Source organism: Cyrtonyx montezumae, unplaced genomic scaffold, assembly GCF_038088225.1.
Source record: "Cyrtonyx montezumae isolate F1298 unplaced genomic scaffold, pur_monq_1.0 scaffold_10, whole genome shotgun sequence".
Taxonomy (NCBI): Eukaryota; Metazoa; Chordata; class Aves; order Galliformes; family Odontophoridae; genus Cyrtonyx; species Cyrtonyx montezumae.
The window spans coordinates 41,717,553-41,733,239 of record NW_027071826.1 but is presented as its reverse complement, the minus strand read 5'-3'; the positions used below and the strand labels follow the sequence as shown (position 1 = coordinate 41,733,239).

Below are 15,687 nucleotides of genomic sequence, written 5' to 3'. Positions count from 1 at the left end.
GCTGATGGGGATCCTCATGTCTGCTGGAACCTGAATTCTCTCCTGCAGTGCAGGAGAGAGGGCACAGAGTAGCCTGGGGGTGGATCAGAGCAGAGGCTGCTTTACATTCCCAAATGAAGTCTTGAGTGGTGTTTCTTTCTCTAGGTAATTTCATTGAATCATAGATTGACTGGGGTTGGAAAGGACCTTAAAGTCCACCCAGTCTCACCATGGGCTGGTTGCCACCCAGCAGACCAGGCTGCCCAGGCACCAGTTCCTCAGACCCAACCTGGCTTTGGGCAGCTCCAGGGATAGACACTCTCTGGGCAGCCTGAGCCACCACCCTCATACTAAAGATCTTCCTAATATCTGACTAAAAATCTCCCCTCTTTCAGTTTAAAGCCATTACCCCCAGGTCCTCTCTCTACACTCCCTGATAAAGACTCCCTCCCCAGCTTTCCTTTAGGCTCACTTTAGGTACTGGTAGGCTGCTCTAAGGTCTCCCCAGGGCCATCCCTAGACATGACTCCAGCTCTCTCAGCCTCTCTTCATAGAGCTCATCAATCCCAGCTGCTGGGCAGCCTAGAGTCCAGTGGGGATGCAGCTGCATTTTCTGCTTGAGTTCTTTGGCCCTCCCCAAGCCCTACAGGACACATTCACCTCAGCATTAGAGTCAATCACAGCTCAACAAGGGGAGGAAGCTGAGAAATCCACTGGGAAAATAAGTTATTTCTGCACCAGCTCAGAAGAGTGTTCTGCTGCAGCCCGACTTGACCTTCCTTTTGGCAGCTGAGCACACACAGACGTGCACATGCACACCTCTCAGCCAACCTAGAACTGCAGCCAGACCTTTGAGGAGGCCAACAGCAAATGTTTATTTTTTCTTTATTAAAGGTGCAACCATCCTGTTGTTAATGGAGTGACTTCATATTCATTTTCAAATTGTTTTCTATGCTTCCTTTTAAAGATGACCTTATACAATCAATTCCTCCAATTCCTTTTGTCTCAAAGTGCTTTACAAAGTGACACTGAGGGGAAGCAATCTCCCAAACTACCTCCTACACAGAGATCATACCATCCCCAGTGCTATAATGTAGCTACATCTGCTCTGCAACGTAGCAGCTAATGGCACAGAATGACAAGTAAAGATTGAAAGGTCAGGGGGAACAGACACAAAGAGAAACGCCAGGGACAGCACTGACCTGAAATCTGCAGCTGCGGGAAAGACATTTCTATTTTCTCCATGGCAAAAGCTGATCTCTAATTGACACAGGTCTGCAGGCACCAATAAAACAGATGCAGATTGTTACCCAAAGATGTATTTTCCAGGCTTTTACTCCACATCTGAAATACATTCCTTCTGTGAAGAGCAGCTAATGCATACACTCGTCCAGCTGAGGTGCCTAGAGGCACTCTGTGGTTCAGAATAAAAGCAGAACCAAGGTGGTAACAAATGGGACCTGCAGGTCAGCCATATCTGAGCTGGACTCAGTTCTTACCCCTCCTGGGCATAATCACAGCAGCTCAGCAAAGACAGAAAGTTCTCATTGTTGCATCTCTCAGGAGAAGGAGGAACCTAATGGTGTGGGGTGGGGGGCAGCAACCCGCTTCTTGGCAATACTGTGCCAATATAGGATTTACGATGACAGCAGAGGCACAGCAACCTCACCTGGCATTTTTGTGCTCCGGGATATGGAAAGCCCCAGGGAGGTGGCTGAGACAATTCTACACTGACTGAAAAATGGGCTACATCAGCTACAACACTGTGTTAGTAAAGTTCTGTACAGACAAGCCTGAGCTACAGCTGGCCTCGGCTTTCTAAAAGCCACAGAGATATCCCTCCCAGCACGTTTTGAAGCATGCAGCTACATCCCTCACATCTGTGCAAAAATATCTCAAGTTTCCTCACTGGGGATGGCAGCCTGAGAGACGCTGGCTTTTCCAAATAGACATCCATCTCTAAGGCTGGTGTTATAGCAGAGAAGGAATCTCCAGGCCTCAAGGCTGTGCCCAGCATAGGCAAACACCTTATGGACACAAAGAACCTGTCCAGGACTATGGTTTCCATCTAAACAGTGCCCAAAGCTACCCTCAGAGTAGGAACAAAACAAAGGCATTTGTTTTTGGGTGAGGTTTGTATCTAGGAGTACCATGGGGGACTTCTGGTAATGTGCTAACAAAGTCTGCATCTCCCCATGACAGCCAACAGCAGTTTCTCAAGCCCAGGAGAAAATATCCAGCACTAAATGCAGCCAAGCTATGGCCAGCTGCAAGTTATGCAATTTCCCTACTTGTTTCCTTCTCCCAAAGGTCCCAGGTGCACATCTGTGGCCTCAGCCCTAGCCATTTCCTCTGGCTGGATTACAAGCACCCAGCACAAATGCCAAGCTAAAAACAGAAACCAAACCCTCTTGTGACTTAGATGGAAGAAAGAATTCTCTTGCAGGCTTCAGCACCCTCCACCCCAAAGAACGAGTGGAACAGACAGACAGACAGACCGCCAGCATCTGTCCCAAAAGACTTGCTTACTAAGAAGGGAGCCCAGGACTCCTGCTTTGCACAGGGCTGGCCTCAGACTACGCCAAAGCAGACTGTATATAAAAACAAAAGTTTAAAAATAATGGATATACACTGCATATCTCCATAAAGGACAGTCCATAGACAGTCACCCTTGAGCAGCCAGGACCAGCCCAGCTCTCAGAGAGCAGCTTGGCAGCTGCACTCCAGTCACAGTGGGAAGAATGGGACAGCTGAAGGTACAACTTGTGCTTTTTGCTTCATGATCAGCTCCAGGCATAGGGAGGGAGGGAAGGGAGCAAGGCCACTGCTGGAGAGGCACTGCATTCATCTGTTTGGCAGACCACAACTGATGGGTTCTTGATACAGGAGCAGTTTTCTTCCATGCTCAGGCCGCTGCTTACATCTCATTGGGATAAAACCCAAGTTTGGCCAGACACATCTCCCTCCGGAGTCGCATCACTTCCCAGTACATCAGCTCCACTGCAAAGTAAAAAAGCAAGAGGGAAGAAAATTGAAAAAGCAGGAAAAAGTCGGTAAGCAAGGCACAGCTAGACACCACCTCGTGTTACACTATGCTTTCAGTGCAGCCTGACAAGGCTCACCCCTAAATTGAGGGAAGGAAACAAAACACACCACAAGGTCCAGCAGGCCACCCCTTTACCAGCTCTGCCTCAGGATATAGCTCCCAAGAAATTGCTGACCAAGGAATGGGAGCAGCCGTCCCTCTTGTTCACATCTCTCCTTTGCCATTTAGCCATTTCTCAAAGATTCAGTGAGTTCAGGGTATCCCAAACTGGCCACCATCAAAGGCCCCACTGCACCCAGCTGCTATCCCCTCTTACCATCTTGCCTCACCAAGCCCTGCTGGATATAGCGGATGTATGTGAAGAAGTTGCACACTGCTGTGATCTGAGGAATAGAGGAAAGAAAAAAAAAATAAAATAAGGCATCAGCCTGAAGGAGTGTAACCCAGAGACAGGGCTGGAGATCCCCACTCTACCACTCTGACCAAGAGCCACCCTAACGATGAGAACAAACTCAAATCCCACAGGGCTCTGTCAGTTTGAGAGCTGAGCCAAGAGTTCTTCCACCTCAGGGCCTAGAAAATTTTGGAGGGCCGAGGCACCCTGGGAAGGTGGAGTACTCACCCTGGCCCTGCAGGATGGTGAAATGTAATAGTAATTCCCAGAGTCCCCCAGCATGATGCGGTGTTTGCAGGTCCTGGGAAGACCACTTAGAGCACACTTCCTGCAGGCAGAGAAAAAGAAAGAAAACATATCAGGCTATAAAGCAACTTCATGGCACAGCAGAGTACAGCCCCAGGAGATGGAGGGTGGAGCTCCAGAATTCAGACCTGTGTCAGTGAGCACTAAGAAAAACAAACCAACTACGACTGGCAATTAACCTTTTGCTCCTAGAAAGAGTCCATAAGTAGCAAGTTTAGGAGACCTTAAGCTGAAAATCTGGTACCATGAATTATCAGGCAAACCAAGGCATTGCCCTTGGCAGAACCACAGAAAGAGGTGAGGACAAAGCAGAGTATAATTTATGTCCTCAGGGCTCTGCACATCTCCATGCAAGGTTTTTGCTGAAGGAGCTCTGTCCAAGTGTCTCAGTTTTCCTGGTGAGATAGAAACGTGCCAGCTGGGGAACAAACCTGGTTTCAAAACAGATAATGGAGCATTTGAGCATAATCATCCCCCCTGCTGGCAAGACACTGAACTTCATCCAGACTTGTCACCTGTCTTCAATATCCAGCATGGCACGCAAGTTGTCCTTTGAGGCATCCCTGCACAGACTTCACACATCAAGCCACTGGGAAACATACAAGTCTGCCACACTACAGGAAAACACATTCAAAGATAGCCACTACCAGGCAAGAGTTATATTTTAAATGAAATTAAATCTCCTCTGAGCTACAAGCTCTCAGGTATTCCAAAAAAAGCCTGAAGTTCTTGCATCACACTTTATCACCACCAACTAGCACAAACCCTACTGTCACCAGCTACCCATTCTGAGAACTAAGAACAAGCTGCACTGCAGCCTTTATGCTAGGCTCCTCTTCCTTATTTCAGACTTGAAAGCCATGTGGACTGACTTTGCACTTCAGGGGGTTTTGGATATGGTTTGAGGTCCCTCAGAACATGCCAATCCCTTCCTGTGCTGGCATGGAAAAAGTTCAGTCTCACAATTGTAGAGATTTCAGACAAAGCAATGAAAATAAGTACACTTTTCAAGACAACACAGCTCCCAGGAAGACCATGAAAAGATGTGACCAGCAAAGGGTGCAGCACACAACTATTTTCTTGCCATTTCCTTCCTTTATTCTGAATACAAACAGTTCCCAGTACCAGCCAGTAGCATTCCCTTCACCATCACTTAACAGTAAAGCAGAATTTGCTGCTGCATCATCATAAGCATGACTCCTCAGAGGTCTAACACCTCATGAATGGAAGAGGGACATCATTCTTCAGCTGCAGAAGTAACTCTGGGAGCCATGAAGATGACAACATACAAAGGAGCACAAGTTCCAAAAAGTTTCTGAGGACATCTTGGTGCTTGCTTTTCATTGCCATCAAGCTCAGTCGCTGCCTGCCTAGACTCCTGAAAGCACTGCACTGAAGTCTGTACCAACTTGGGTGGAAGGGACCCAAGCTTGCTTCTTTCTACTCCACAGCAGGACCAATGGTGCCACAAAACCTTGCATTTTGCATCCAGGGAACAAATCAAATCTTTTTGGGGTCTTTTATTACCAAGAGCAAGATTCCTTGACACCTGGTCTAGGTGGAAATGTAAACAGTTAAAGAGTTAGGTTAGGCTCCAGCCTCAAAGCTGCTAAATTACACTAAATTAGTAATCTGTTAATGGATTAGCCACCCTTGCTCATCCACTAATAAATACTTCACTTACTTTACAATTTGTGACCAGAACACACTGTGAAGAGGGAAAAAAATAAATCAAAAGGAAGACAGCAAGGACAAACACAGGATGAGTCAGTCCTGTCAGAGGCCTAACACACTGTTGGGGAAAAATCTGTTGAGATGAGAGAAAAATGCAGAAGAGAATGGTAGGAAACCTGCACATGAGCAACATTTATTACAGGAACACCACAGCCTGTAAGGTGGTTGAAGGGAAAGGGGAAGAACTAAGGGAGAGAGCCTCAGCTGAAACCAAATTCAGTAACTGTCTTACTCTGGAAGATGATGTCACTCCTGCCAGCATTCCTCTTTCCTGAGACAATTTAAGGTGTCTGTCACATCAAACACAGTCACAGCACCAGATGGGGAAGATGATATATATACAAGGAGCAAACTCTTCTGACCTAGACTCAAACCCACCTGAAGCACCAGCAATGTTAGCAGTGCAAGCTGAGCTCAGGGGTCACAAGATACAAGAGCGTGAGATAACGCAGCTCTGTCTTAACCCTTGTACCCTATGTTATGCACAAGCCTTCAGAGAACATTAAAATAGCTTCTCTCTTAAGGAGGAAAACAAAACTTATCTGAGCTGAAGACACTGACACATCTCTAAATATCCCCCATTCAACTGCAGTATACCTGAGAAGAATTACATCAGCTGGCGAAGAGTTCAGTAAGTGAAGCTTAACTACCACTGCTCTTGGGCTAGAAACACTCAGCACCCTGGTACTGACTCAGCCAACTCCACAAGGCAGTGGGAGACAACCATCAGCAAAGAGGGGACAAGCACAACAAAGGCTCCTTACTTTGGCCCACCAGAGTCTTCTGCTGACACCTTCACCACAGGTAGCATCTGGGAAGCAACAGGCTCAATGGTGAGTGTATTCTGCTCCACAGCCACTCGCACCAGCTCAGACAGCTGCAGCAAAGAGAAATGATTGCAGATACAGATGCACAAAGGCCACCACCCTAAAGGTGTTGCCAGACTGTGCAGTTTCTGTCCTCAGTTTCCAGCACTCACCTCTTGCTTAGTAAAGTCCAGGCAAGGTCCTACATCTTCTCTGTAAATTCTGTCCAGGAAGGAGCAGGATTTATCCAAAGTTGGAGATTCCTTCCAGGACTGGAACTCGGCAAATAAAATGGAATCCATCTGCAGCAAATGTTTAGGAGAAGAAGGAGAGAGAAGGTAGGTAGAGGGAGAGATTCCATGCCTGAAGATAACTGTTACAGCGCAGGTAATCTAACCATACAACATCTGCTTGGCATCTAGAAAGGTTCAGATATCACAGAAGCGTCTGAAGGAAGCTGGCTCTCCCCAAGGATCTTTTGTCTCTCACCCGACTGCAGTTCTGTGCCAAACCCATCCAGCCACAGTGGGCACATTCTGCCCGAAACCTGCAGAGACCCATCTCTCCCACCTTCTTCCAGGACAGAGCAGCACCATGGCTGAAGGAAAGCCACCACACAACTGCTGAACACAGTAAGTGCCCGTGGCAGAAACAATGAGGGTGGCAGAATGGCAAAGCATAGTGGTAATGACACCAAGGACACAGAACACTTTTTCTCAGGAGAGGATTGCTGTAGAAAAGGATGAATTGGAGAAAGAAAAACAAAAATATAAAGCTATTAATATCAGCAGGAGTACAACCAGTGAGACCAAATAACAGAGAATGCCAGCCCTTTAAAGGCCACTCTGACTCCAGAACTCCAGTGTCTGGGGAGTTGAGGAAGTAATGGGAATACTGGGCAATCACATAGGCATGCAGAGACAAGCAGAACGTCAAATTCTGAGCAGGAATAGCTTTCCTGATTCCAGTGCTTGCTCACTGCTTTTTACAGATGGGCTTGCAAGAATTACTACTCCTCAGGACTTGCTCCAACCCCTCAACCAGCAGAAAGGTTACTCCCTCTAACACTGTCTAACTGGAAATACTTCAGCGCTGGAGACTATCCGGACACGATAGGCAGCAGCATTAGCCCAGTCACCAACCCATCAAGGCAGCTCCTTAAAAGGCCAGCAAATCCCATTAAAGATACTGAAAGGAGGAACAGAACTACAAAGACATGGTGAACGATACAAGAAGCATGAATTAACAAACTGGAAAAGGTCTGGGAGCTAGCGCACTCGCTGAATGCTTTGGAGACTGCTCACCTCATACCAGCAGACAGCTTCAGAGCTACAACATGGAAAAAGAAATTTGGGAAAACAAAACAAAAATGGAGGTTAGCATAAAAGGAAGCTAGAACCGAAAAATTGAAAGTGTGAGAGTCAGATGGGTCTCATCCCTCCCTGATCCTGTCCAGTATGGTTACCTGCCGCAAGGGTGAAGAAGCATCTGCCCCCAGTGCCTGCCAGCCTGGCTCATAGGTGAAGTGGATAGCCTTCCCAGGGATGATACAAAGGAGTAGAGAGAGGAGAGCAGGCACCCCAGACTTTGAGGCAAGAGAAAGAGACAGACAGTGAAGGAACATGTTTAGAGTGACAGGAAAAAAAGGGTGGTAAAAAGCCGTAACAATACAGAAGGTACAGACAGAGGTTGAAGGCTTCTCTTCCAGGGAACTAAGTGTAATGCTCAAGGCATCACAGGGCCACAAACTACACCTTTCAACTTCAGCTTGAGATGCAATAAGGGAACAGAAATGTTGCTACTTCTAGGCACAATTTAGGATGGGACACATTTTCCATAAAGCACCAAGCTGAACGCCATGTTTCCTCATACCACCCATCTTATGGGCTGTTAAACAACTTGAGAGGAATTGTAACCATTAGGAGAGCACAAAGGGCATTAGAAGATTAAAACCACTTTCTTCCTAGCCCTCAAATTAGCATCTAGCCAACTAAGTATTTGACTACAACTTCCAGAATATCTGGTTTGTTCTCTAATTAGCAAGAGAAACAAGTACAGCAGGGCTTTGCAGCTATTGAACTAAATTTTCCTTTGGTTTTCTTCTGGACATAGCCTTTGTTCCTCTCTGCCTGTGAGCAGAGCTACAGATGTTATTGCCATAGCCCTCAGGACAACAGCTACAGCCAATACCACCTGAAGCATTTCATCCAAACTAGCAATGAGAGAACTGCACAGAAGTTAGCAAAGTAAATCCACTGAAATCACTGCCAGTGTTGCTGGCATGGTCCTGTCAGGTGAAAGTACTAATTTCACCAGCTGCCCTTCTGCGTACACATTCTCATGCAAGCCAAGTATCCAGGCATATCCACACTCTCTTAACAATTCTTCATGACAGAAGCCACAGTTCCAAAAAAAAAAAAAAAAAAAAAAGTTTGGGGAACAAGCCAGACTACTGCACAGAGGGCTTCTCTCAGTCAGAAGTCAAGCAAAACTTCCCAAGCACAGCAACAGCAGTGGCTCCAAGGCTGGTGCAGTGAACAGCCCTCACCCACCTCTTTGCACTCACGACTGACTGGTGCTGGGATCACATTCTGGCTGGCAGCTGTGACAATCGCACTGCTGGTGCTCTTGTTTCGCCCGTGGCCTTTCCTGAAGACAGCTTTAGAAGGGCTCTGGAGCTGAGGGTGCAGCTCCCAGTTTGGAGAGGAAGGTGTGGATGTGATCACAAGCGTCTTCAGAGCTGTTACCTCTGCCTGCAGCATGTCGATCTGAGAGAGACAAGGCAACAATCAACAGAACCTTTAGCATCTGCTGCACTGCACCCAACACTGTGAGGCTGCAGGGAACTAGCTACAAGCCCGCTCATGAAGGCTTCTCCCCATTTTCCCAAATGCCCACCATCAGGCAAAATTTTAAAGAGGAAAACAAGAACTAACTGGGAATCCATCCCACTGCTCCTCAGTCTATCTTGCCCCAGGTTCTTTTCAGACACAATAACCCAGAAGTAATTTCACTTTCCAAGAAGGAACCGATCCAGCAGTCCCATGATGCAGCCTCATCAGCTCTGTCCACACAGCTGCAACAATTAAACAGCAGACTGCTTCTAATTGGTTCCTCTGACATCCTTTTCTCAAAGAGGAGAGGAGATCAGCAGTGGGTGACAAGAAGGCCTCTTTCCTTTCAGTCACTGTCTGCTGGAGAGGGAGCAGGCACTTCACGCTCTTCTAGCCAACAAACAGACCATGGCCAGGCTGGGCCAGGTCCACAACAACTCTGCGAAGAGATCAAGCCACAGAGGGCACATTTCTCACCTTTCCCCATGCCTCCTTCAGCTGCTTCTCTGACGCCGCCTGTTTTGTGTTTGCTTCTCTCACCATCTTGTGTGCTTCCTGGACCAGAAAGAGTTTTAGTCTGCCTGTGGCAGCCCCATCTCATACAGTCACTAGGGCCAGCCAGAGCTCTGCCATGCCTCATGCTCTGTGCAAGCAAGCAGGAGGACAGACATTACTGCCACATCCAATTGTTTTACTCTAACAGAGTATGCAAAGATGTTTTTCCCATGCAAAGAGTTTTTCCCCTCAGAATTTCCCAGGAAAGGGCACTCAGTGTCAGGGCCATGACTGCACCCCTTCCAGGAGCATTGCTGGCTAAATGTAACAGTTTGTCTGTCTGAAGAAATGGCCAGCCCCTCTTGCCCTTGGGAAATGCTTTAAAGCCAAGGTTTTAATGTTGGCGCCCACTCGTGCTAGATCACAGTTGTGTAGTCCAATACTTCTGCAACTCACTCAAACGCACTGGCTTAGCTTCCCGGAGTGACTTCAGACGTGTGCCACCACTGCAGACCTGCTGGTTAATCGCTGCACTGTTTCTGATCCTGATCACTGTCTCTGGCACAGATTCTCATCCAGACTCACTGCTCTGCATCCTGGCTTCTCATTCAGTCACTGCCCTGCTGCTCTTGCCCAACTTGCACTTTGTTCCCACCTCCTCCATGGAGCAGCCAGCCCTCACTGCTGTGAAGATGGCTGCAGCACAACAACAGGAGCAGTAGCTCAGGTGGGGACTACACTTAAAAGCACATCCCACAGGAAAAGCAAGCTGGGTAGTGTCAGTCCCAGTGAGACCACCCCACAGCACTTCCTGGAGCACTCTTCCTAAGGCCACCAGGTGAACTGTCTCAAAGTTCACCTTACACTCAGCACCAGCCTGTGTTTCGCAGGCGCAGTTGGGCCCTGGCTTTCCTCACTGTCCAGTCAGATCTAGAGATTAAAGCTGTTTATAAGTGGGATCATGGGACCTTGTCAGGATACTGCTTGACAAAAATCACATTAACAAAAAAAGAACCCAAAGAAACTAAACCCAAAACAAAACAAAACAACAACAACAACAAAAAACGAAGAAAAAAACCCACAGGAGTTGCTGTTCAGACTACAGAGCAGGCACAGGAGAGGGCCAGGGAGTCACGCTCACCTACAGCTCCAGGCATCTCCACATCTGGTTTCACTTAGGTTTGCAACCATGGAACCTGCTGTGCTCTTTATGTCACCCCACAGCTGCTAGGAAAGGAAGGGAATGCATGCAAATCCTCCCCAGAAGCAAGTACCAGCCCCTGGGAGGGCCTGCATGCAGCACTGTGCAGCTTTCCAAATGGGAACAAACAACAGGGATGGAGGAAGCTGTGGGAGGTAACACAAGTATGACTGGAAGTTCAAAGAAAGCCTATCTCAAAGGCACTGGAAGCAAGCTTAGCCTAAGAAATGATGGGAAAAGGAAGAGGGTGGTACCTCAAACAAACTAGCTGTTAACTCTTCTAGTTCTTGCTCCAGTTGTTCTCTGACTTTTGATAGTCTCTCACATTCTTTGTCCTTCAGCTTCAGCTCCTGTTGAGGAAATTGGAGAGGAACATATGAGCTCCTGGCAGGCCCCAGCAGTGCTGATGCCTGCCTGGTCTCACCTACCAATCATCCCTTCCTCTGTAGCTCTGCACGGATCCCAGGCCTGAGTCTCCCATCACAGCACTCTGTGCCACCAGAAGCATCCCTCCACAAAATGTAGCAGGCTTATCAGGTTGAAATTGCTCATTTATAATTAGGTTCTGTGTTACAGAATCATTAAGGTTGGAAAGTCCACTAAGATCAGCTAGCCCACCAACCAACCCATGTCCATGACTGCTCTAGACCACATCCCTCAGTACCTCCACGCTTAGCCCTTCTCACAGGCTCTGGGCTTTACCTTCTGTGCTTTGTGCAGCTCTTCCTTCAGGAACTCAGACCCCTTCTCCCGGATCTCCACCGAAGAGCTGCGGAGACGCGAGACGTTGAGCTGCTCAGTGGACTGGCTGTCCTCCCCGCAGCCTGCGTCCTGGCATCCAGCCTCTGGCTCCTCCTTGCTGCCTTTGGACGGCATTAGTGGTTTCCAGTATCCCACAGCTGGCTGCTCTTGGCTGTCTTCCTCAAAACAGGTCTGGCTGTAAAGAATCAGCACAGTGAAACTTTACATGGCGGCAATCGGCAAAGCCACCACGTTGAGAATCAGCCTTGGAGGCAACAGCAAGGCACGTCTGGCTGGGTTCTCCCAACATTTCAGGGAGGCTGAGCAGTATTGCACCAAACAGGCCATTCAGTGGTGAGCTATATCTCCAGGCTCCTGGAGGCACAGGAGCAAGGCAGGGAGGCTGATGGCACATAAAGAAACTGGCTTAGAGGACCTGCTTTGTGTCCCGGAGCAGCACCAGCTCCTCTGCCCCCTGGCTGGGCTCGTTTGCCCTTAGCAGAATTTCTAAGGAGATAAGTCCTAAACAAACCATCTTCTCACAACCAGTTCTTCAAACAGAGACTGAAAGAGCTAAGAAATTTAACTAGAATAAGCTGTTCGTGCACAAATATTGTTTTGAACATAGTTAAACAAGCTTTCACCAGATATCTTGTGCAGCCCTCTCTTAAATACAAGCCCAGCCCAGGAAGGATATTTGTCAAATTCAATTGCTGTGAGTATGAGCATGCATGCATCAGAACAAATGCAGATGGTGAACATCCACCCATGAGTTTCAGTTCTAATGTCCTTCGTAGCTCAGACCCTAAGCAAATACCGAAGGCAGAGCGGACAATGCTTGGTCTTTTCTCCTCCCTTTCTCTTGCTTCCCTGCTGGACTACTTTGTGCTTTTAACATGAATTCCTTTCAGAAAAGCAACAGAGAGAGCGGTCCAAAGTAATGAGCTGGGAGGAAATCTCTGCTATCCTGAGATCTTCAAGAATTGCATCAAGTACAGTCTGAGCTGCCTGCACTCCTGGTAAGAAAGGCTATTTTCTCAACAGCAAAGTACTGCCTCACAATTAGAGGATTCTTTACACAAAAAAAAAAAAAAAACATTAGTAGGCAAAGCAAAGTTATAACACCTCCTGGTTTCACCCTTCCCAAACATCTAACTCAGAACAAAGCAGGATAACAAAACACAGCTACTCCACGAGTGCCATTCTTGAGCACTTTCAGAGAGAAACATGCCACAGCTGGCTTATTTAGTACTCAAGCAAACACTCCATTGGCCTAAGCTCAGGGACACTGCTCCCCAAACCACAGGAGGAACAAGGAGAAAAATTGTACAGCTTGCACATTCCATAGCAATACAGAGACCCTGATCCTCTTCATTGCAGATCCAGACTTCAACCCTACAGGCCAGGGAGAGGCCAGGTAGGCCTTGCAGCTGGTGGAATATTACAAGAGGAAAACACATGCCTGAATGTCTGCCCATGAGGCAGAACGTGTGGTCTGCCCACTGTCCTCTCTTGCAAAGATGCTCAGGTACCACAGGGAACGGCGTGAAAGTGCAGACAGGGAAATCTCTTTGACCCCTGGGATAAGTAGGATCATGGGACCATCTGTGATGCATTGCCACACAAATGGGACTGAACTGGGAAAGGGCAACAGGCAGTCAGCATCATAGATTTTGCTGACCTCTTTATAGAGCAAGAACAAGTGAGAGAGCTTCAACAGTGCTGGAATGTGGGAAAGGATTCATAAGGAACTGTTAAATTCACCTGGGAAGATCTAGAAGGAGCTCATTCTAGTGATAAATGACATTTGGAAGTATAAGAAATAACACAAAGGAACAACCTTAGGGAGGGAAAAGGACAGACAGCACTGCCACACAAAGATAACGCACCTGAAGCTACTCAGCACGCTGGAGCTGCTGATAAAAACACCATATACACATGTGGACACACAGATCGAGTGACTTACAACCAACGGGAGCTCCCAGACTATGCTGCACCTGCTCTTTTAGGTGCAAGAGAGAGCATGCATGGTGCACACTGCTCGATGTTCAGACAGCGCAGCACTCACTGTAGTTAGGCTGCTCACTGGACACTTTTGGTTAATCAGAGAAAATGGTTTAGAAAGATCAAGATGAGCAAACACATCACTTACCCAAAGAGCGACATTGCTACGGAATGAGGAGGTCTCCAAGGGCTTCTCTCAGGAAGGGGAGGTATCGAGCAAAAGAATGACCCAATGGAAAGGAATGAAGCCCATCACGGGAAGGTGGAGACTTGATGAAACCAATTCATCCTTGCCACACGAAATCAGGGGAGGTTCTCCGCGATGGATCTGCCACGAAGCAGGGAGAGCATTCCAAAGAGAGATGTTGGTTCAACAGTTAAACCATTCCTCGGATGGTGCTGTGGAAGCCCACCCCGCAGAGATCGGACACGCAAACTGCAGCGAGCGCATCGCTTGGGGACTCCTGCATCGCCCAGGAAACTCTCCAGGAGATCCCCAGCAGGACCTCCTGCCACTGCGGCCAGAAGGGGACAAGGAACAGAGCAGAAAAGGAAAACCGAGATCTGAACCGAACAGCTGCGAAAGAAAGAAGCAAGGGAAAGGGACGCTGCGACTAAGCTAAGGGTCCAGCTACCCGCATATAACAAGAAGGGAAAATAAAAAAAGATAAGAACCGCTTCCTCGTGATTCGAGTCCTCAAAGGAAAACTATGGGCTCCGGAGGGCACCGCGGACAGTGCAGAGCGCCGGGACAATCGCGATCCGAGAGCGCCCGAGGGAGCGGTGCACCTGCGCCCGGCTCCGACCGGGCTGCGCTCCTCGGACACTGGGTCGTACCCTACGCGTCCCAGAGCCTCACGATAAAAAAAAAAAAAAAGGCGGACGTGGGGAAAAACTAGAGGAGAACCGAAAAAGGCCAGCGCAGCACAAACCTTCTCGAGTCGGATTCCGCGGAAAAAGAAAAAAAAAAGAAATAGACGCAAAAAAAGCGCAGGGTCGGCAGTTTCCCAGCTTCCTGCCGCGCCGACCCCGCGGTTTCCTGCGGATCCGTGCACGGCCGCTGCCTGCGGGATGCTGCCCGTCCCGCTCCGGCTGACAGCGCTGCGTGGCACCCAGCAGCCCGCACGGACGCCGCACCTCCGCCCGGGCAGCCCCGCAATGACACCCGCCCGGGCCCCGCCGCTCGCGCACCTACCCCCGCCGCATGCTGCGTGCCGCCCCGCGCCTCACGGCGGCGGAGGGGACGGAGGACGACCGCCCGCCGCCGCCATGCCCGCAGCCCGCCCGGCTCCGCGGGGCCGCCCCGAGGGGAGGGGGCGGTGGGAGGGACCACGTGACTGCGGCGCGGCCCCGCTGGAGGGCGAGCGCGCGTGCGCGCTGCCGTCCGCGCGTCGCGTTTGCGGAGAGCGGGCGGTGGGGGAAATTAATCTCGTGAAGAGCTTTGTCGTCCCCTGGCCCTGGTCTGCGCAAGAAATAAAGAAAGAATCAATATTTCCTGATAGACAAACTGAACCTCCCCCGGTGCAACTGGAGGCCGTTACATTGCATTGCATTGTTACAGCCCTGTCCCACCCGGTCACTAGGATCCAAGATGACTACAGGAGGCAGCTCGCGCGCTGAGGTCCGATAGCAAAGTGTTTGAAAAGGCCACGTCTATGGCTGTGACCTTCGTTATCTGCAGGGAGCTTTTGTGAGGGAGGGGAGATCTGCTGCTCTGCAGGGAGCACCAGAACTAATCAGTTGTAATGATTAACTCCCGAGGTCTGGCTGGCAGGGATGGGGTCTTCGGGTTAGAAAGGCAGAACTCCTTCCAGAGTCCAAAAGGCAGCAAGAGAATGGCTCCAGCAGAGCTGCCTGATGGAGGACTTCTAGGGTGGGAGGCAGTCACGAGAAGCAAACCTCTCAGTCACTCTCATTGGAGGGCCAGCGAGCTACTGGCACCACTTCCACGCAGGGTGAGCCTTGTAGCTGTTAAGGTTATGAACCAAGGGATGCCAGGCTGGGAGGGCACTGAAACTGCCAAGCTCTGCAAACCCATGTGGGAATTCACCAGCAGATGTTAAGCTAGACCAAGCAGAGAATTAGCAGGGGCCTTGACTCCAGGTACTGGGGGGGCAGCAAGTTGTTGCTGATGTTCCTTCTCTGCT

General features: G+C 49.1%; 1 protein-coding gene across 1 annotated transcript; it reads right to left on the bottom strand.

Annotated features, from left to right (window-relative positions):
* Positions 1-2,575: 2,575 nt before the first annotated feature.
* RAB3IL1 (RAB3A interacting protein like 1) lies at positions 2,576-14,019 on the bottom strand. Its single transcript, XM_065755105.1, has 10 exons — positions 13,689-14,019; positions 11,498-11,732; positions 11,050-11,145; positions 9,577-9,654; positions 8,818-9,033; positions 6,439-6,567; positions 6,224-6,336; positions 3,648-3,747; positions 3,342-3,408; positions 2,576-2,979 (listed from the first exon to the last, which is right to left on the bottom strand). Exons 1-10 carry the CDS (start codon positions 13,700-13,702, stop codon positions 2,897-2,899), a joined length of 1,131 nt encoding a protein of 376 aa, XP_065611177.1. The 5' UTR covers positions 13,703-14,019; the 3' UTR covers positions 2,576-2,896.
* Between the last annotated feature and the right edge of the window lie 1,668 nt (positions 14,020-15,687).